This window comes from Eretmochelys imbricata, chromosome 6, assembly GCF_965152235.1.
Source record: "Eretmochelys imbricata isolate rEreImb1 chromosome 6, rEreImb1.hap1, whole genome shotgun sequence".
Lineage (NCBI taxonomy): Eukaryota > Metazoa > Chordata > Testudines > Cheloniidae > Eretmochelys > Eretmochelys imbricata.
Window position 1 is genome coordinate 23,778,713 of NC_135577.1, and position 23,465 is coordinate 23,802,177.

The 23,465-nt window shown below is 42.7% G+C and overlaps 1 protein-coding gene across 1 annotated transcript in view; it reads left to right on the forward strand.

Annotated features, from left to right (window-relative positions):
- TSPAN4 (tetraspanin 4) overlaps positions 1–20,753 on the forward strand; it is a 271,582-nt gene extending 250,829 nt beyond the window's left edge. The window contains exons 4-7 of the mRNA XM_077819880.1: positions 1,736–1,837; positions 9,831–9,962; positions 17,556–17,639; positions 20,685–20,753. Coding sequence (XP_077676006.1) covers positions 1,736–1,837; positions 9,831–9,962; positions 17,556–17,639; positions 20,685–20,753 — 387 coding nt within the window. The remainder of the gene's footprint in view (positions 1–1,735; positions 1,838–9,830; positions 9,963–17,555; positions 17,640–20,684) is intronic.
- Positions 20,754–23,465: the final 2,712 nt, after the last annotated feature.

Consider the following 23,465-nt stretch of genomic DNA (forward strand, 5'->3'; position numbering starts at 1 on the left):
GTTCTAGATAAATTTAGAGGGAGGGAGGGAGGGAGGGAGGGTAGGCAGAGAACATGAAACCCAAGTTTAATCTAATTCTGAAAAGAGGGGTGAAGATCCCCTGCTCCTGCAGATGTTCTGTAATTTACCAAAAGAATCCCAAATGTACTGATAGTTCTCACCTTCAGAAGTCTCCTGTAACTAGGGTGCCAGGTATATGATCCTGACTAAAATCACAAGCTGCTTACATGCTAACTATAGTGGCGTGCACGGAAGTCACAGCTGAGGAAAGCGTTAACACGGCAATTACAGGGTTGGTAATCAAATACGACTCTCTCCGACACAGCAGCACAGTGGCCTTTTATCATTGGCTCTCGTTAATATAGTGCCTCTTGTGCAGCTAAGTTTGTTTTCATAGACTCAGAGGAGTAAGAGAGGGAAGAGAGATCCAAGTGCAGGCTCTGTGCACAGTGGAGCTGTCCTGCTGGAGGGTGTCCTAGACTTTGGAGGCCCAATTCCACACCGCCTTGCACGTTATGCAGTCGCTTTACTGTTGCTTTATCCAGATGTCAATGCTACCAAACCCAAATTCTCCCCTCACGCCTCTGGGAACATTTTAGACCCACTTTGCCCAGGTGCAAGTGATCACCCAACTTGCAAGGTAGTGGAGAATCAGGCCCTCAGTGTGTGCTGGAGCTAGAAACCCCTTGCAGCTTATGGTAACTAAGAACTAGCTTCACTCAGTCCAATCCCCCTCAACTGGAAGAAGGACGGCGGCCAGAGGGGGAACCTCTAAAGGTCATGGACTGTACGTCCTTTGTCCTGTATTGACTATGACACTGTACATTAGGTGGCACTGTGCAAATGCAGAGTGTTTGATTTTTGCATTTGTCTTTTTGTTGAGAGTCTCAGCAAGGAGGTTTGAGAGTGACTAACTAGAGGCTCTGACCGGCTGTTCCCCCTTCTCAGGTAGGATTAAAGCAGACTGGTGGGGCAGAGTATAACTGTGCACTCATCGTGCTATACCTGTCCTAAACAGGCAACTTCAGCTGGAAGGACCATTAATCAGAACTTTTCACTTGTACTAACTCAATATGAATGCATCTATTCAAGAGCACCTCTGCTAGGCAAACTGTATCTCAGTCCCCTGAGTGTTCATAATCTTTCTACATTACAGCACTGTTCCCTGCTCCTCACCATGATCCTGATCCCTTTCTGTCAGTCCCACAGCTGCTATAAAGAAAAAGCTGAAGCATGGGAATATGATACAGGTGCTTGTGCTGACACCATAGGGAAGACACGAGAGAGACTCAGGAATATTTTTTCTATAGAGAACAAATAGCCAGCTAGAGAGAGAAATGTGTGTTAGAGAGTGGATGTGATCACTTCTAGGCCTCCTCTGAAGAGTATTGTAACTAGAACTAGTCCAGACCCGCTTACCTTAGGGGCAGCTGAGAGGGAAGGAAGATGGACCCTGTGGTGGAAGGGTCTGTGACAGAAGAAAGGATAGACCATCAAACTGACTGCCCTGTTAGGTATCCACTTAACAATTGTTTTAGAGAGAGCAGGAACTAGTTCTCTATGCCACTCAGATACTGAGTAGCATTAGATGATTAATTCCCAGTGTGATGCTTCCCCACCCACTTTCTATATCACTGTCACCCTGGCTTCCCAGGGGAGCTCATCTGAGAGGTGGCATACTGAACATTTTAATTTTCAGTGCACTTATATGCAGTGTTATTTGTTCTGTTTTCAGATTGATAAGTATGCTCAGCAGGATCTGAAAAAAGGGCTTCATTTGTATGGGACAGATGGAAATATTGGCCTAACTAATGCATGGAGCATCATTCAAACAGATGTAAGTCTAATGGTTTTTTGTTTTGTTTTTCCTCTTAATTTATTTCTGGTCTCTTCAGAGGTCTCTTCTGGGATTACACATTAATGTGCTACCAACACCACCATGTCTCTCTTTATTTCTTGTCTGACTCTCCCCCCAAGCTAGAATTTTCCACACCTACAGACAGACCCACCCACCTGGTCACAATACCCAGTGGAACCCCTCACCCACACAGTGCTAGTTTCTGTGCAGACTCCATTATGCCTTGTTTTGTGTGTGGCCTCTTAACGGACTCTTACAATTATCTTACATGAACAGCACGTTTGCATCAGTTCCCTTGAGGTTTGAACTCAACCCATAACAAGGTTTAACCCAACGTATAATAGTACAGAGGAGCGGCACATGAAAGGTAATTCGCTTCTGCTTCTCCAAGATGAACTATGAAGGCTTTGCAGTCATTTTCCAGAGGGTGGGATCACCTCTTTATTCTTAACTCCATTTCCGCTTTAGCAGCAACACCCTGGCCATTACTTCATTGTGGAAGGGCCCTGAGGCCATTTTTTCCAAAGTCACTTACGCCACAACTGGATCGTTGTGCAAAAAAGGTCGATCAGTAGATGAGCACAGCCATTGTGCTGCCCTGCTTTTCTTCCCCCACACTCTCATGTAGCTCTCCCCCAAATTGCCCTCCAGAGAAGCTGGCCAGGATATAGGTGTGAGTAGTCTCCCCTCCCCCATGTGGCTGCTGTACCTTATTACAGCACTCTATGAGTGGCCAAAGGGGGGCACCAACTCCAAGGCTATCCCTCACGATTATATAAGCTATCCAAACTGACAGATGGGCCATCACATTTTTTCCCCTTTTTGCTATGCAACCAGACTATCCTGTGATAAATCATCCTCTTCACCCTTGACGTCCCTTGGTGGAATCTGGGTTGAAATCTTGAATTATGCTTTTTGTTTTGGTCCCAGTCTAGACTCTCAGATGTTTCACCCTATACAACACAAGTCATAACATATGGTACACTGTTTAGGAAGGACCTAGGCCTAGAACAGTTAAGGATCATTGGCAGGACCCAGAACTGGGATACCAGAGGATGCTACAGGTTAGAGTTAAAGTGTGTTGTCAATGTTGCATTGGGACCAAGTTCTAAACACCAGAGGATGATACAAATTAGGATCAAGGTGCATTGACAGAGCATCTCAGGAGTGGGATAGCCGTGAGTGCTATGGATGGGCCTTGGCTGAACTGTGTGTGAAAAAGGGTAGAACAACTCCAGCAAACATTCTCTCAGTTAGCCAGCGTTTTATATCTCTGGCTTTCATGAGCATGAAAATTCTCATCCATATTCTGAGGAGGAAAGGTAGAAGAGATAAAAATCAAAGCTGAATATGTGCAATTTCTAAAAGTTTGCTACCTGCAGTCACAGTACCTAGATCATGAATATCTATATTACTAAATGTCATATACAATTTCAAGTTGGAATGTTGTGGAACTTCGAAGCCTCATCTTTTAAAAAAAATACAATAGAGCAGGTTTCATTGACGTAACCATTTCATTTGCTGTTCATTTTTCCTGGTGGTAACAGCACATATGGAAAATAAATATCATTTCACTCTATTGCTGAGAATCAAATGTTTGGTTACAAACAGTTCACTGACTTGTGATTGGGGGGAAAAAACTACCAAGAAACAACAGATATGCGAAAAACAGAAATTGATTTTCTTGCCAGTGTGATTTTTCCCTGAATATGTCTTTAGTTTTCTCCTCTCTGATGCCAAGAACGGACTGTGGGAAGGTCACCCTGTTACAGCTACAAAGGTTTCAGTGGTATATGTCTGCTATCATTTCACTTTGAAACTCTATAATGACCAAATAAAGACTGGGTCTTAAATGCTTATAAGGTAAATTGATCTTCAGTCGCCAGCAACATTCAGTGGGCAGACGAGACTGTATGAAATACAGGCGAACTTCAGAGTTATGAACACCAAAGTTGTGAACTGACCAGTCGACCACACACCTCATTTGGAACCGGCCCTACACAATCAGGCAGCAGGAGCGATTAAAAAAAGAAAGCAAGAAAGAAAAAAAGCGAATACAGTACAGCACTGTGTTAAACATAAACTAGTAAAAAAATAAAAGGGAAAGCAGCATTTTTCTTCTGCCTAGTAAAGTTTCAAAGCTGTATTAAGTCAATGTTCAGTTGTAAACTTTTGCAAGGACCACCATAGTGTCTTGTTCAGAGTTATGAACAACCTCCGTTCCTGAGGGGTTGGTAACTCTGAGGTCCTACAGTATAAAGGTTTTAATATTTTTTATTTTGAGAGGTATTAGAATATTGACTCTGCTTAATTCATCTAAAATTAATGAGTAAAATGTATGGAAACCTTGCGGGGTGTTTCCCTGGCTAACAATAAACTTTTCTGGTAAAGGTTAAACTGGCTGCAGTGATGTTTCAGGAAGTGTTGGGTGTCAAGGCTAGGAGAATGAGTCCTGTTTCTTGGTGTTATGCAGGGCACCAAGCAGTCAAGATTTCTGGGTTGTTATGTGATCTTTGGGAGCCCATAATCTGTGCCTCTACTTCCCCATCTAAAATAGGTGTTTTGAGGCTTAACACTATGTCCAGTTCTGGGGTTCACTTTTTAAAAGAATATGTTGACAAATTGGAGAGAGTTCAGAAAAGAGCTACAAGGATATTAGAAGCCTGGAAAACCTGTTTTACAGTGAGAGACTGAAGAGGCTCAATCGATTTAGCTTAACAAAGAGATGGTTAAGAAGTAACTTGTCTTTAAGAGTCTACATGGGGAGAAGGTTTCTGAAAGTAGAGGACTCTTAAATCTGCCAGACAAAGGTAAATACTGAGATGCAATGACTGGAAACTGTAGCTAGACAAATCAGACTAATAATAATTTTTAACGGTGAAGGTAATTAACAATGGGAACAACTTACCTAGGGAAATGGTTTATTCTCCATCACTTGAAGTCTTTAAAACAAGACCAGATGTTTTTCTAAAAGGGCTGTTCTAGCTTAACTAGTAGGGATGGGCTTGATGCAGGAGTCACTGGGTGAAATTCTATGGCCTGTGTTATGTAGGTGGTCAGATGAGGTGATCATAATCGTTCCTTCTGACCTTAAGATCTACTGATGTTTGGAGAGTCTGGAGATCTTCACGTGAAAGGTTTATTAGTTATTATATTTAGGGAAAGAGCACACAAGATAATAGGAAAATTCAGACTTGCACAGCAAGACACAACAGTGTTAAATCTCTCACTTGCTAGCATGGTAATGGTGAGATTGTGTCTGTGCTCTAGTTTTTAAATGTGCACAAGTCTCAGTGCTGGGCAGTAGGGCGGACAATAAAGAGCTCTCCCAGAGCAGTTTTTAGCACTCTGTCTAATTGCTTCTCATGCTTATCCTTCACAAATACTTAGTAACAGGCTGTTGCAGTGATGCAGCAACAGCGAATCCCAGTATAGTTAATTATGTAAAGCACTTGGAAGATTAATAGCATTGTATAAGTGCCAGTCTTTTGTTTGTTTGGTTTGTTTTTTTGTTCAAGAATAATTATTGCCTTACTTTCCTAATCAGTAGAGTGTAATCACCTATGGGGGAATTAGGAGTATATAGGGGACTATTGTATGAGAGATCCTGGCTCTGGCATTATGTTTGTATTCCTGTTCCTTAGTGGTTATTGACAGAAAAGCCAGCAGAGCTAATCACAGTGCCATATGGGAGACTGGTTCTCAGTATTCCTTTCTCTAGTGGACCCAGTAAAGATCAGTCATTGGTTGGGCAATGGGCCATGCACATACATAGATGGAGAACAGCATCCTCAGGAAAAAAAAACATATGAGCAATAGCAGGAGCCTTAATGGAGTTTATCTTCTATCCCTACTCTCTCCACCCCCACGGTCCCCATCTTTGTGAAAATACCATTCTAAGGCCTGGCCTACACTGGGGGTGGGGGGAGGGAGAGAAAAGGAGGGGGAAGATAGATCTAAGTTACGCAACTTCAGCTACATGAATAACGTAGCTGAAGTCGACGTACTTAGATCGACTTACCATGGCGTCTTCACCGCGGTGAGTCGACTGCTGCCACTCGCCCGTGGACTCTGCCTGTGCCTCTTGCTGAGCTGGAGTACAGGAGTTGACAGGAGAGCGCTCGGGGGTCGATTTATCGCATCTAGATTAGACGCAATAAATTGATCCCCGCTGGATCGATCGCTGCCCGCCGATTTGACGGGTAGTGAAGACATACCCTTAGCTTGAATAGAAGGATGGCCTTGTGGTTAAGGCTCTGGACTGGGGACCCTAGCAATTGTGGCTCTGCTACAGTTCATTTCTCCCTCCCTTTGTCTATTTAGGGATGGGATGGTCTCTTAGCAGGAGTTTGTACAGCACCTAGCACAATGAGACCCCCCTAAACTCAGTTTAGGCCTCTATATTATACTGTATATCTCTCTACTCTCTCTCATACTTCACAGGAGGAAAAACAATTTAGCCAGAAACAGAATCACATCCAGCAGCTGGTGATCTGGAGTCCCTGACTGATCCCATATTGGAGAGGAATTTCATCAGGCAATGAAGATAGTATAGATGAAGTCACCCCTGAAGTGTGAAAATCATTAGCACTCTTCACAAAAATAATTGAGTTCTTTCTTCAGTATAGGGAGGAAAAACCCTAGCAAATATGATGAAATTTCGAAGCCGGATAGACCGTGATACAATTTGTGCCATGGTCATTTTAAGTACTTAACCTGTAAAAAAGACACACTGTGCTGCAGGTGGGAAACCTAGGCAATCCAGATGGATATGTTAAATATGCACATAAATGGCCTGAGTTTAGATATTAACCAACACAGGATAGAGACCCCCCCCCCAAAATGTGGAATTATTTTTAACTTGAAAAAAAGAGCTAGCGCTAGTGAAGGTGATCTGGACAGCTTTGGAGCCAGCAGTACTTTGTTAATCCATCGGAAATGAGAAGCACTGGCAGCAGGAGTACAAATGGCCACCTTAGGCTCTTTTCTCCACTGCCTTGCATCTTGTGTTAGTCTCTTAAACACATGAACAAGGGTGTACAATTACACCATATCAGAATAGTGGCATTTTATATCCTCTGTGAATGACCACACTGGGTGCCAAGCAATGGCCATTCCCCTCCCATCCTACCTCTAGGGTGAGATGTTAGGTCACTTACTCTGTTATTCAATCCTTGACTGGTCTGTTCGGATTGCCAATAAAGAGATCAGCTTTGACAATGCCTCTTGTGATGTAGAGACACATCCACTGGCAACAGGACAGAGAACATGCACCTTGAATCTACCTGGATTGCAGTGAGGCATTTGATACAGTTCGACATGGGAAATTATTAGTTAAATTGGAGCTGATGGGGATTAATATGAGAACTAAAAAGGTGAGTAAAGAACTGGTTAGAGAGGAAACTATAATGGGTCATACTGAAGGGTGAACTGTCAGGCTGGAGGAAGGTTACTAGTGGAGTTCCACAGGGATCAGTCTTGGGACCTATCTTATTTAACATTTTTATTAATGACCTTGGCACAAAAAGTAAAATTTGTGGCTGGAACAAAGTTGGAGGTATTGCCAATATGGAGGAGGACTGGAATATCATACAAGAAGATCTGGACAATATCGAAAACCAGAGTAATAGAAATAGGATGAAATTTAACAGGGCAGAGTGCAAGGTCATACACTTAGGGACTAACAACATTTTTGCTATAAGCTGGGGACTTATCAGTTGGAAGTGACAGAGGAGGAGAAAGACCTAGGTGTATTGGTTGACCACAGGATGACTATGAACTGCCAATGTGATGTGGCTGTGAAAAAGGCTAATACAATTCTAGGATGCAAAGTATTACTGTAGAGACAGAAAAGTGTTAGTACCATTCTATAAGACACTCGTGAGACCTCATCTAAAATGCTGTGTGCAGTTCTGGTGTCCCATGTTTAAGAAAGGTGAATTCAAGCTGAAACAGGTACAGAGAAGGGATCCTAGGATGATCTGAGGAATGGAAAATGTGCCTTATGAGAGGAGACTCAAAAAGCTTGGCTTGTTTAGCCTAACCAAAAGAAGACTGAGGGGAGATAGGATTGCTCTCTATAAATACATCAGAGGGATGAATACCAGGGAAGGAGAGGAGTTAAGTTAAGCACCAATGTAGACATAAGAACAAATGGATATAAACTTACAATCAACGAAGTTAGGCTTGAAATTAGACAAAGGTTTCTAAGCATCAGAGGAGTGCAGCTCTGGAACAGCCTTCCTAGGGAAGCAGTGGGGGCAAAAAGGCTAATTGGCTTCAAGACTGAGCTTGATAAGTTTAGGGAGGGGATGGTATGATGAGACTGCCTGTGATGGCATATAGCTGATCTATGAGTGCTATTAGCAAATGTCTGCAATGGCTGGTGACGGGACACTAGATGGGGAGGGCTCTGAGTTACTAGAGAGACTTGTCTCAGGTGTCTGACTGGTGGGTCTTGCCCACGTGTTCAGGGTCTAACTGATCACCATATTTGGGGTCAAGAAGGAATTTTCCCTCGGGTCAGACTGGCAGAGATCCTGCAGGGTTTTTCATCTTTCTCTGCAGTACGGGTCACTTGTAGGTTTAAACTAGCATAAATGGTGGATTATCTGTAACTTGAAGTCTTTAAACCATGATTTGAGGACTGCAGTAACTCAGCCAGAGGTTATGGGTCTGTTACAGGAGTGGATGGGTGAGGTTCTGTGGCCTGCAAAGTGCAGGAGGACTTACATATTAGGACTTGGTGTACTACACAGATGTATATAGTTACTTGAATAAACATGACTTAAATCCCACTAATTTAGGACTCAAGTATGAGCTGAGGTCAGTGGAGTTACAGGTGCAAAACCATCAGGCAATGAGAATTGGGCATTAATTTTTAAAATATAGTTTTATACTCAACATCTTTGCAATCAAGATCTGAGCACTTTGTTTGACCACCTTGTAAGTAATTAGGTAAAGTATTTGAGAAATATGTGGAAAAAAGCAGGAGGAACCAAGTTCTGCTCAGTTTTACTTGTGTAAATCCAAAGTAATACCATTCATTTCAATTTACACCAGTGTAACTCAGACAGAATTTGACGCTATGTATTTTTTTCCCCTGAGCGATGTACATTTTCTGTATTTTCCTTCCCATTACTGACATGTAATGAAACTTTCTCTTCAGCCTCAGTTTATTCACTCTGAGTGATTGCTTCAGTGATGTCTCAAATTTGTGCTCATGATGTCATTTAGTGTCCTCAAACTACGATGTTACTGAATTGTTCCATAAGAGGGGGAGGAAGGGAAAAAAGCTTTAATTGAGGAACAAAGACTTGGAGAGTCAATCATTAGTAATGAACAACAGAGGAGGACAGTGTGATGGTGACTCTAATCAGGAGACTGTCTGCTACAGTGTTCAATACAAAACACAATCCCTTCGCCACTTGGAGGCCACTTGGAGGGTGGCAGACAAGCATCTCAAGGTCATGACTCCTGGCAGCAAGGAGTAAAACACCACTATAGTTGTTCTCAGGCAGATTAAATTTTTTTAGGCAAAGTGGGAATAATCCTAATCCATGGCTGTGATTCCTGAGTTTCAGATCCTTCACTGTTTTGCCACTACAAATGTTTGGTTTTGCTTAGTGATTCTCCTATTCAAGCAGCTCATGGGACAACACTCTTACACAGCATGGGAGACATGCAAGGGAAGGGGGGAAAGAAAACTATAGCTGCTTTACCTGAGCAAAGTGGGGAGACAGGAGTTTATTTCTTTACTGTCTAATGGATCCTCCCCTCCCTGTTAGCCTAATCCTAATACACAGAGTGAGGCAGTAGGAATAAGAGAATACTTGTGCCCAGCAAGAGGTGTGGAAGATTCTTCCATTTCCTCAAAACAAGTAAAAATGCGGCATTATGTCATGAATGATGTCTTTTGCCCATAAATCCCAGAGCACACACACACTGTCATCCTTGCTTTTTCCTCCTCCAGTTCAGATGCTGTGGGGTCTCGAACTACACTGACTGGTTTGAAGTGTACAATACTACACGGGTGCCAGACTCGTGCTGCTTGGAATTCAGCGAGAATTGTGGACTCCACTCCCCGGGGACCTGGTGGAAAGCTGTGAGTATTCCTCTCAGTCAGCTGCAAGGGCAGTTACCTAAGCCTTGTTTTAATTCAGTCGACATAAGGTAGGTATGGGGGATGGCTACCAACAGGTCTACAGGAGGCAAAGGTGCACTGGAGACATTAAAACTTGATCATCATAAAATGGCCTCACAGAGCTGCCAAGGGCCATTATTTCACATTGTACTATGCAGTGAAGCCAGCACCTTGAAGAATTTTCCAGAGGGCTGAGGCTTCCTCCCTCCCAAGAGACAGCACGGGGCTCTGGAAGTCACATGCATCTCTCCGGACACATGGCTACTGCTGACAATGATCTCATTGTTATGCTTATAAGAAGCACATGGAATCTTTTTTAAAAGGGGATAAGGCAATATGCCATGTTTATTGAGAGTACAATTTAAGCATTAAAATCAGCATATGCAGCTCCGATATTGATGCAGAACGAACCCAAAGTCCCATGGCAATACACCCTTCTTTTATAGTAATAAGTTCCCATACAAGTCTCTGGACTTTGCTGTGTCACACCGGAGCTGTCAATCACGGGGTATTCAGGGTTGCTCTTAATTAGCAGTATTTTGAGTTGTTACTGGGAGAATCCGCAGCTGTTTCTTATCTGCCCCTTTGGCTCAACTCCTTATCTCGTTCTTGGGGTATATGCCTCTGCTTTAGGGTTGTCAATCTGCCATCCTGGTGATTGATAATAAATTGCCATCCGACCCAGGTGTCCTTTCTCAGTTAATTGCCATACATTCTTCACTCACACCAAACAGTAAATAAGGCAATTACAGCCATAAAACTTCTATCCTTCTAAGAACAAATGTTAACACAATCTGCAAAAAATAAACTCAGAACAATTTCTTTTTACTAATTCAAAGCTAGCAAAATAAGCAAAATGGAGTACAATTTTACTTGAGACAATGTCTTCCATTAGGCTTTTGACCTACATCATGAGCAGAGGAGCACCGACTGACTAGGAAAGAGACAGTGCCTTTCAGTTGAGTGTTGCATCTGTAGGGGTGGAACAGGATGCAGCCAAACACATACCCTCATGAGTATCAGAGGCCCTGATGTGGAACACAGTAGCAACAGGTTGGAGTGGCACGGACATTCACCAGGTACTAGAGCTGTGTAACCCTGCAGAGTTCAGTTCCTGACAGGGAGCTTGATCCAAGTCCCACTGAAGCCTTTCTGCTGACTTGCGTGGTCTTTGAATCAGGTCCAGCATTTGTGAGCTCAACGAATAAACCCCTGTAGTTCGCTTTTATCAGACTGAAGCCTCCAGAGGTAAGCCCCGCTCCCAAATCCTCACCCAGCTCCTCCCTGAGCCAGTAGCCAGACACCCTACCCATCTCCTAAATGAGTCCTAAGACCCTCCCTTTATACCATAGATAGCTGTAGGGAAGGTCTTGAGGCAAGGGCAGCTACTGAGGTGGAAAAAGGGAGTTTTGCTGCTTTCCAAGTGAAGCAAAAAAGAAATTCAATTCTCAGCCTGAATTCAATAAAACTTCACAAGCATGGGCTGAAATTTCTAAACAGAGGGTGGACTCCAACCAAAGCTGGTTTGGTTCTAATCAACACGTCTCCCAGCTCTACTGTACAGCCTCCAGTTACCTTTACATAACACTTCGGATAAAGAAAAAACAGCTTTTCTTGTTCCTGAATATGGGGATGAGAGGCGGCGAGCAGGGCCAAACACCTAGTCACTGCTGTAGATTTATACCTTTTTCCTTATACATATTGTGAAAGCAACGCAGACTAGATGTTTAACTACGCAGTCCATCAGCTGGGGCTGGGACTGGCACAAAGGAAGCAAACCAGCCACTTCAGTGAATGTGCATAAGGACTTAGCACTCTCCTATTTCTATGTCAGCTGCACACTCTAAATCCCTTTCTGTGCCATGTGAATGGCCATCTGGGGACTTGGTGGAGATCAAGCCACGCAGTGGTTGAGGAGGCTAAAGGGAATGCAGGCATCAGAGGAATGCTTTCATCGGAAGCACTTGCTATGGAAAATTCAGGCAGAGTTCATGAGCTCCACTAGTCAAGCACCTCCTCTTGAAAAGCCAGCCCTGATAATATACAATTTCATCAGCTGCAGCCCTCTTCTTTGGGTGGAGTTTTCAAAAACACTTAATGCAATGGGTGTTGTGCTCCTAAGTAACTTTCAGTGAGACTTATGTTCACCAGTTACTTAGGCAATATTGAAAATCCCACCCAGGCCTGACTCTCAGGAGCCTGCAGTCCTGCTCCTGGCTGTCTACAAATTCCTGGGGGGTTGCTTAGTGACAACTTATGGCAGCAGGCTGGGGGAGTGCGGGGGGAGGGGGGAGTTCTATATCAGGCTAATGAGGAAAGGGAGATTCATGACCATTTATGTGAGCTTGGGGGGGTGGTTGCCACTGTTGTGAAGCTCCCCACGTAATTTATACCATGCTGCATAGCAAAAGGGGCTGTGACCATGCGTGAGGAGCAGAAAGAATAGATAGGAAAGGTTCTTCCAAACCTTTCCCCAAACCAAAATTTTCAGCTTTGGGAAATATTCTAATGGCAGGGAAAAGGTCCATGAAGAATTAAATATTGTGGCCTCAGACTTTAACAAACTAATTGTCCAATAATGATCCCGAAAAACAACTCATTTTTAATACAGGCTATTCCCACCACCTTCTCAATAGTCACATGGAACCGTACTGCATGTTTGACCTCTTACTACAGTGCTGCTAGAGCTCTTGAAGGGCTGGGCCAGTAACATCAGACCATGGTCTTCACTGTAGACGATGTGAGGGAGATTCCCAAGCTGAGTTATTAATTTTAGGTGACAGATCTGAGGAACTGTCCCAGATTGAGGTGTCAGTAAAGGAATTATGGGAAAACATTGATAAATTAAACAGCAATAAGTCACTAGCACCAGATGGTATTCACCCAAGAATTCTGAAGGAACTCAAATATGAAATTGCACAAATAAATGTGGTATGTAACCTGTCGCTTAAATCAGCATCTATATCAGATGACTGGAGGAAAGCTAATGTAAAGCTGATTTTTAAAAAGGGCTCCAGAAGCGCTCATGGCAATTACAGGCTGGTAAGCCTAACTTCAGTGCCAGGCAAACTGGTTGAAACTATAGTAAAGAACAGAATTATCAGACACATAGATGAACACAATATGTTGGGGAAGAGTCAACGCAGCTTTCATAAAGAGAAATTGTTTCTCACCAATCTATTTGAGGGGGTCAACAAGCTTGTGGACAAGAGTGAGCTGGTTGATATAGCACACTTGGACTTTCAGAAAACCTTTGACAAAGTCCCACACCAAAGGCTCGTAAGCAAAATAAGCAGTCATGGGATAAGAGGGAAGGTCCTCTCATGGATCAGTAACTGGTTAAAAGATGGGAAACAAAGGCTAGGAATAAGATTATAAGATGGAAAATATAATGCCCCTATATAAAGCCATGGTATGCCCACACCTTGAATATTGCATGCAGTTCTGGTCGCTCATCTCAAAAAAGGTATATTAGAATTGGAAAAGAATGGTCATGAAAATGATTAATAGTATGGAACAACTTCCATATGAGGAGAGATTAATAAACTGGGACTGTTCATCTTAGAAAAGAGATGACTAAGGAGGGATATGATAGAGGTCTATAAAATCATGAATCGTGTGGAGAAACTGAACAGGGAAGTGTTATTTATGCCTTCACACAACACAAGAACCAATGAAATTAATAGGCAGCAGGTTTTAAATTAACATAAGGAAGTACTTCCCACAATCTACAGTCAACGTGTGGAACTACTTACCTGGGATGTTGTGCAAGCCAAAAGCATAACTTGGTTAAAAAAAAAGAGTTAGATAGGTTCATGGAGGATAAGTCTGTGACTGGTTGGATCACAGAAACCCCCTTGGGATTGCCAACTGATGTGCAGAGACTACCTCTGAGCCCATTTTCCCTGGCAGCTTGGGACTCCAGTGCCCTGCCTGGTTGTGCCAGACATGCTAGCCTGCTACAAACACAGACCCAGGTCTGAACAAAATCCCCCAAAAGCTGCAGGCTTAACAGATCGAGGGACATGATCATTCCCCTCTATTTGACATTGGTGAGGTCTCATCTGGGCCCCTCACTACAAGAAGGACGTGGAAAAATTGGAAAGCAACAAAAATGATTAGGGGACTGGAACACATGACTTATGAGGAAAGGTTGAGGGAACTGGGATTGTTTAGTCTGCAGAAGAGAAGAATGAGGGGGGATTTGATAGCTGCTTTCAACTACCTGAAAGGGGGTTCCAAAGAGGATGGCTCTGAACTGTTCTCAGTGGTAGCAGATGACAGAACAAGGAATAATGGTCTCAAGTTGCAGTGGGGGAGGTTTAGGTTGGATATTAGGAAAAACTTTTTTACTAGGAGGGTGGTGAAGCACTGGAATGCGTTACTTAGGGAGATGGTTGAATCTCCTTCCGTTGAGGTTTTTAAGGTCAGGCTTGACAAAAGGATGAGTTAGTTGGGGATTGGTCCTGGTTTGAGAAGGGGGTTGTACTAGATGCCCTCCTGAGGTCCCTTCCAACCCTGATATTCTGTGATTCTATGAAAACAGCTTAAGAAGTGCTCCTGTCTCCAGCACTCAGATGCTCAACTCCCAGTGGGTCCAAACCCCAAATAAATCTGTTTTACCCTGTGTAAATCTTATACAGGACAAGCTCATAAATTGTTTGCCCTCTATAACACTGATAGAGAGATATGCACAGCTGTTTGCCCCCTAGATATTAATACATACTCTGGGTTAATTAATAAGTAAAAGGTGATTTTATTAACTGCAAAAAGTAGGATTTAAGTGGTTCCAAGTAATAACAGACGGAACAAAGTGAAATATCAAGCAAAATAAAACACGCAAGTCTAAGCCTAATGCAGTAAGAAAGTGATTACAGATGAAATCTCACCCTCAGAGATGTTCCAGTAAGCTTCTTTTACAAACTAGCCTCCTTCTAGTCTGGGTCCAGCAATCACTCACACCCCTGTGGTTACTGTCCTTTGTTTCAGTTTCTTTCACGTATCCTTTGTGGGTGGAGAGGCTATCTCTTGAGCCAGCTGAAGACAAAATGGAGGGGTCTCCCAGGACTTTATATAGTTCCTCTCTTGTGGGTTGACACCCCTCCCTCCCCCTGTGTAGAATCCCAGCTACAAGATGGAGTTTTGGAGTTACATGGGCAAGTCACATGTCCATGCATGACTCAACTTTACAGGTGGCAGCCATTTTTCACATACTACCTTGAACATCCTCAGGTAGACTGATGTGGATTGGAGTCTTCCAAGGTCCATTGTCTGTGAAGTGTTTCTTGATTAGGCACTTAACTTGCAAATTCCTTTCTTAAGAAGCTGACCAAATGTCTTACTAAGGCTAAGTAAAATCAAACAAGTACACAGCCAATAGTCATAACTTCAAATACAAAAATGATACATGCATACTAATAGGATGAATATATTCTGTAGATCATAACCTTTGCAGAGATATGTTACATGGCATATGTAGCATAAAACAGCGCTTCTCAAACTATCTGATGTGGCAGACCAGCAATTTTTTTTCCCAATGTGCTAGGGACCGGTACCATATTTGTGCCATATTATTATCGTATTCGCATAGGCACGTAGCACATCAGATCGGAAAAACTAACATTCTTCACTGTATTAATTGGAATGGGAGTGTGGCGTACTCGCGGAGATGTTCCCATTTAAATACATTGAAGACTGACTGAAAGGCTGTGCATCTGTGCGGATAGTATAAAATGACTATTATTCATTTACGATCCAAGAAAATATTATTGGACCATTCATAGTAATATTAATTTATATCAGAAACAATGTAATAAAAGTTGGCAGACATTTTTAGGGGGCTTAGACACTGAAGCAGGTTGTCGGGTGGGAGTGGATTTTTCCTCCACCAGCTCCGCTGATCAGTGCAGATGCTGTCAAATTTCACGGAGCAACAACACCAACAATAATAATTAATCTTCCTCTCCCCAAACCTGCGCTAAACTGTCTTCCAGGATCAAGGGGCTACTTGTTTTGTTTTTTTGGGTTTTTTTTGGAGTGGGGTGGAGGGGTGAGGAAAGGAGAGGGGGTGGCAGCCAAGCCCAAGAAATTGCCAGAGATTAAGGAGTACTTGTGGCACCTTAGAGACTAACCAATTTATTTGAGGATAAGCTTTCCTGAGCTACAGCTCATTTCATCGGATGCATCCGATGAAGTGAGCTGTAGCTCACAAAAGCTTATGCTCAAATAAATTGGTTAGTCTCTAAGGTGCCACAAGTCCTCCTTTTCTTTTTGCGAATACAGACTAACACGGCTGCTACTCTGAAACCTGCCAGAGATTAATGAGTCTTCTCCTTATTAGTGTGTCCATGGGCTTTATCTGCTCGGGGCTGGGCGGGGGGGGGGCAACATGAATGGATGGCACAACGTGCAGGAAACACACACATACATTACACACGCTGCAGCTCAGGCAGCGCCTCTCCCTCTCCGCAGTGTAAAGGTGAGGGGAGGGGGAGCGACCCAGCCAATGGCAGCAGCCGTGGCAGAGTTGCTGGCAGCTGCAGCAGCTGGGGTCGAGCCAGCATGAGCCGGGCAGCGCGCGGGGAGCGGAGCCGGTGCGAGCAGAACGCGCTGCCTCAGGTCCCAGGTGCCGTGGACATCAGCCGATGATGCCGGTCCACGGACCACCACTTTGAGTAGCACTGGCATAAAACATATTCCAGTTATGTCATATATACATTCATAAGCATATTTCCATAAAGAATTATGGGGTGCAACGTCACAAGGTCCATCAATGGCTATAAGCCAAGATGGTCAGCGATTCAACACCATGTTCCTAAACCTCTGTTTGCCAGAAGCTGGGACTAGACAATGAGATGGATCACTTGATAACTGCCCTGTTCTTTTTAATCCCTCTGAAGTGTCTGGCATTGGTCACTGTCAGAATGAGCTAGATGGACCAATGGTCTGACCCAGTCTGGCCATTTATGTTCTTAGATGTGCCCCATGCCTAGTAATTAAACTGGGAAGAAACTAATCGAGGAACTTCTGTAATGCAAACCTAAGTTATGCAGAATGGTATAGAGTGGATACATATTGTAAATCAGGAGGCACCACACAACGGCTCTTACTAGAGACTCTGATTAACTGTTTTCTTTATAGAACATTATTTCAACCTTCTCACATATTTCCATGTTCCAGGAAAACAGTAAAATTGATTTTGAAATTACAAAATGCTGATACTTAGCTCTTACAGGGCAAAAAAAACCATGCCAAAAATCAGCACCTGCTCACTTTTAGTACTGCATTTGTATCCTTTAGAGCAGCAGCACCTCATGACCACTGCCCATCCCATATGGCCATTTGGATGCACAGCCTTCTGTGTCATTAAAAATCAGTCAACGTTATATTCAAAGTCTCAAGCCAGAAAGTCATTGTGTTCGTTACAATGCTGAAATGACAATTCTAGCTACCCAGCAGCTCAGTTTGACCTGTCTCAGTCTTATATGTGCCTTCACGTTCCCAGTGGACTAGAGGCTTATGCTTGTGTCTAATATAAACCTCTCTCTTTTCTAGCCTTGTTATGAGACAGTGAAAATATGGCTCCAGGAAAACCTGCTCGCAGTGGGGATCTTTGCCCTGTGCACAGCTTTGGTTCAGGTGGGCTCTTATTTCAGTTTCTTACTGCCTGAGTAATTGCAGTTGGATTACAAAGTATGGAAACAAACTGCTTTCTGGCTTATTTCTTCCCAGGCTATTGTTAACAATTTCCAAAATATTCCATTAATCTTCCTTGGATTTTTAATGTAACCAAAATATCAGAGGGAAACTGCCATAATAAAAATTACATACAGTATATGTTACCATGAATAGCTACACAAACACAGTTTCCTCTTTTTAACGCCCTAAATGATTAGGATATGATTTACTTTTTGTCACTGAACACGGCCCGCAAAACCAGACAGGTCGGTTTCATCTTCCGGTTCTCTTGCCTTAGTGTAAGACTGGGTTTAGCTTGCAAAACAAGCAGGGGAATGTGTATATTAAATTTTAACAAAGCACTTAAACAGAAGCCTCAATCTTGCATACACAATGATATACTTGATTTTCTGTATGTTAGTATTCCCATTAACTTCAATAGCATTTGCACATGAATAAAGTCAGGCATGTATTTTATTTCATTTCAAGGATGGCTCTGACCAGAAACATGGCTAAAAATTAACAGCATACTGATGCCTTATGTCTAGGTATGCCTATGCTGCAATGAGCGGCATGACTGCAACACATGTAGACATACCCAGTCTGGCTTTAATCCAGCTAGCAGGAGTACCAATAGCAGCACGGGCTTCAATGTGAGCTGTCCAAGCCTACCCAGGACCATGCATACTTACTTTGGCTGGCTAGCCCACCCTAAAATCAGTGCTGCTGTGGCTTCACTGCTTTTGGTAATCGCGCTAGCTAGATTAAAGCTAGACTGGGAATGTCTCTATACGCTGCAGTCATACGTCTGACTGCAGCATAAACATACCCTTCTTTTCTAGCAGTGACTTTCATATCTCATTCATACTCAGCACACAAGTTGGAAGTATGAGTACTCTACACGAACTGTGCAGTAACTCTCAATTAAGATGTGGTTTTATGTTTCGCATGCCTCCAGCAATAGAGAGTCTGGAATCAGAACTGGCTCATGGTGTTGCTGCATTAGGCAGAACCGCGTACCCCTGACTCTTCCCTAGTCTTCGACTGGCGCTGCAGTTTATGGCCCCTCTTTGGTAAAGCACATATTTGAGTTGGGAACTAAAATAATGAGAAACTTACTTTCTTCTCAAACAGAGGTGAGTGAAGATGCTTAGGGTAGTAAACAGAGCTTGACCCTCCCTATTTGGTCTATAACCACACTTTAGAGGGTGGCTGTTGGGCACACACACCATATTTAGGGAGTCTTTAAAAGATGTATTACTTACACTATTCATCAGATCATATCATCCATCCCCAATAGACAGTGTTTATATGTAGAGCATTTAAAATCATATTGTATACATCTGACCAATTGTAATGACTTGTTTCCATTAGGGAAACAATTTTTTAAACGTTTGCTGGAGGTTGTAGTGAAAATTATGAAATGCACAGAAAATACTTCAAACCTCAAAAGCTTTTGCCAGGGATCTTCCCCCCACCCCCACCTGTTTGAACCTAATTATTGACTAAAGATCCAAAACTCATTGTGAGTTAATGAGATTCTCTCCATTGACTTCTGTGGGATTTGGATCAGGTCCTAATTGCTTGACAACTTTTTTTGGCTAGCACTTTTGAAGTACAAGGAAGTGCACTTGTGAAAGGAAGCCATATACAAATAACCCCTTTTAAAAAAACAAAAACAACCATGTACCTAGTGTTGTAGGAGAATCCTCTCAGTTGGTGCATGCTACGGGCCTCAATAAACAAATGTACAAAATTAACCCACCCTATTGGAGACTGCCACATGCAGACATCTTCTGACACGCTCATTTGCTTTGAGTCAGGAAAAGGTCAGTGTTCTCATGAATAAAACAGCTGCTTTAATAGCCAACAGAATTCCATTCCGTGGTATAAAAAGCCAGAGCAAAGTCTGGAAGTTAGAGATCAAGAGCCATTTATTTAACCTAAAAGTGTCTGTGCTCAGATAAAACTACCAATATCATTGCTCAAAGTCTGTTTAAAAAATAGTCCTTGTAGCGAATTGCCATTTAACCAATTGATTTTAAAATGGCCAAACTAATCATTTCAAAGAATATATATATAAAGAACTGCTACATGATAAACATTTAACCCTGAGGAAGTGATTACAACTGAGCTTTGGCAGAAATAGCAGCAGCTACACTTAGTTCTTTTATCTAAGTATTTTACAAATGAGGGTGAGTATCATGATTGCCATTTTCCATATCGGAAAACTAAGGAAAAGAGATGAGCCCCCACATCCTCAGAGGTATTTAGGCACCTAATTCCCCTTGAGGACACTCACCGTAGGTCAATGGCAGAACTGGGAATAGAAACTATTTCTCCTATCTCTCAGTGTAGGACCACAGCCTATTGATTAAGGCTTGATTAATCTCAAGGCTTTGCTCAGGCCTATTGGGAGCAGGTGCACTGTTGATGGAGCCTGCTTACTTTTTGGCAGAGATGGACTAATGATTGTCAGCACTCTTCCCTCCATGGATGTGTTCATGAAATCACATCGCTTTGGAAAAAGGGAAGAACGGCACTATCCTTAAGTTTGAGATAAAAACATTTTCTCCCATAGTGATGGATACTGTGACAAATACAGACCCACAGCCATCTGGATGGGTCGCTACTGTAATGTAAAATATCTTTCAGCAACTGATGCCTCATTATTTCCCAGCAAATAGGGGCTGTTTTTATAGCTGGCACCAAAACTGAGAGCAGGGCCATTGTATGCATTCGTGGGTGCCAGCAGGAAGACATGGACAGAGCAAGAGTGGTGTAGATGGGAGCAGAGGGGCAAAGCAGAGCAGGAGCCTGTGATCACGTAAAGACTATATCATAAGACATATGCATTTCGGGACAAAGTCATGTTGCATGAGTAACCTTAATTCTGGCATTTCCTAACTTTTGAGTGTTTGACTTTGCAACCTCAATAAGGTGGATCTAACCTTTTTTTATGTAATACCAATGTCTGTCAATTTAATTTTTGTTTTGTTTCTTTAGATTCTTGGATTGACCTTTGCAATGACCATGTATTGCCAGGTAGTCAAGGCAGACACCTACTGTGCGTAGAAACCATCTCAAGCCTCTATGCTTCTCAAAAGGACATAGGAGAAAGCTCCTTCATGTTCATTCATCTGATCTTTTTTCTATGTAAGATAAACTGTGTATAATCCTATATCTCTGAAGATTTTGTAAATTACCCTAGTTTATTGAGGGAGGAAAAAAGGTATGGGGGGAAAAAAAAAGCCAAGGGAAGATCAGTACTTGGATTGGCATAGGCAGGAGGAGGAAGCGTTGTCTTTAAAAAAAAGAATGCTCCACAGAATCACACAGAATATCAGGGTTGGAAGGGACCCCTGAAGGTCATCTAGTCCAACCCCCAATATAACAAAAGAAAACAGTTCCCTTTGCATGGACTGTGGCAAGACTGAAGATGCTGCTTAAGAGGAGCTAGTCTGCAAACCCGTGCTAGCATAGTCTGCAGACACTGAAAAGAGCTCCAGGAATCCAGAAAGGTTTCCTTCCAGAATATATCATGGGCTGGTGTGGGGGTGGGTGGGGGAAGAGTGGAAAGTTAAATATCCTTCAGTATGGAAAAAAGAAGGCATGGAATAGCTAAATTGATGGAACTGTCATTTTACTACAATTTGTCTTTGTATGCAGCTAGTGTCACAGCAAGCCTCCAAACTGTCTCAAGAAGATTTTTGCAGCCAGGAGCGGGTCAACTTCAGAAGTGTTTTTAGTCTCATGTGCTCTGAAGTCAGGAGCTAATCAGGATCTGAGTAATGAGATCTGTCTGGTAAGGGAAAAAAGTCTTAGTGGACTTTGTGTCACTTATTAATTTGCAATGGTACAGAACCAATAAGGGTGTGCGTGTATGATATATTCATAGACACTTACCATTCTGAAGGGAGGTGAAATAACCCTGCATCTCCCCTCAGAAGATGGAAGCTTTCTACCCCATTTCACATTCCAAGTGAACAAATACTCAAAGGGAAATAATGGAGTATTATTTCTTGTAGGAGACACTATCACTATTACCTCTGGGGAAACAAGTAATTACTTTCAGCTGTATCTTCATTTCTGTAAACAACTTGTGAGTAGGCTTTCTCTGTCACTCTCCTGTGGTTTTATTTTTTCCATTCCTGTTTCAAGTCAGTCTACCAGCAACTATCACTCATTTCTGCACTTAAAGAGCTGTCAGCTGTTTCTTCACTGAATGTCATTAATTTACCCTGGGACAATATCATCTGCAGATAGTATACGGTTTGCCTTGTCAAAGAAACATGTGTTACACAGTGCTTAGCTTAAGACTTGAGATGTTTTCCTGCTTAGAAATGCTAAACTACTTATTTACATCATCCATGGAAAATTGTTCCCAGTGGGAACTGGAGTCAACTTTCAAGCTTTTTTCTCCCCCCTTGTGCAGGCTTGCTCAGTAGCAACACCTGCCCCCGCTGGAATTTGCAAAACAAGCATCAGTCACAACTCCTCATTGCAGGAAAACAAATTTCTGTGTGTGTGTGTTCCCCCATTGTCATAATTGAAGAGAATGTGTGAATTGTGCTTTGAGGGAATTTTCATTGAATTGCAAGAAAACGTTTCATCCAGCAAACTTCTACATTGAGGGTATGCCCAATACAGCCTATGGTGTTGTGCAATGTAGACATACAGCTTTGAGTGACTCTTGTCTGCTGGAAGAAAAGGAGTACTAGTGGCACCTTAGAGACTAACCAATTTATTTGAGCATAAGCTTCCGTGAGCTACAGCTCACTTCATTGGTATGCATCCGATGAAGTGAGCTGTAGCTCACGAAAGCTTATGCTCAAATAAATTGGTTAGTCTCTAAGGTGCCACTAGTACTCCTTTTCTTTTTGCGAAATCAGACTAACACGGCTGCTACTCTGAAATCTGTCTGCTGGGTCATGCTCCATCTCAATCCTGGTAGCCAAGCCATGTATCCATTAGAGAAAGGTTGCTACAATCTATGGTATTTTATAGATGTTCTGTACCACGCTTACCCTTCTGCCATTACATAACAAGTAAGAAAACTGTGATTTAAATGAACCCTCTGTTTAACTCTGTCAAATCCTGAGGTGGTGATATAAGTTATCAGGCTTGGCAAAGTTTTCAGAGAGCTGCAGCATCATGAACAGGGTTGCTGTGGTTGGAAGGAGGGGGCCTAACTGGGCCTAGTGAGAAGAACCATCCCTACAGGCAAGAGCTATGGTACCTGCCCAAAGCAACACCATGCGGCTCTGCAGCAACCCTGAGTAGTGGCAATTGCGGTTGCTCGCCTTCTCCTGCTCTGACTTCCAAAGCCAAGTGTATGTAGTTTGGTTTAGGCATGTTGATTCCAAGCTACTAAATATCCAAGGTGGGTGACATAATATCTTTTGTGGGCCCAATAAAAGATTTACCTCACCCACCTTGTCTCTCTAAAGAACACATGTATTCATCCTTTAGTTACTACAGCTAGAGCAGAGTATCCAGACTCTAAATGGCTTAGTGCAGGTTCTTGCTGTAGTGTGGTTCACACACATGAGGAATAGGCTTCCTTACCACCTCTCTAGTGGGCACTGACATCTATCAACATTAATGGGCATTTCACAAATGCAGAAAACAAGATAATGAGGTCTTGAAGTCAAGCACCAATAAAGAGCTCCAGGGTATGTGTCACAAATCAGGTCTTTGTGTGAAGTTAGCTGGCACGATGCAGAAATTCTTCCACATGTGAGCAGGACTGAGACTAATTCTGTCCTTAAAGCACAGTTTTTGTTT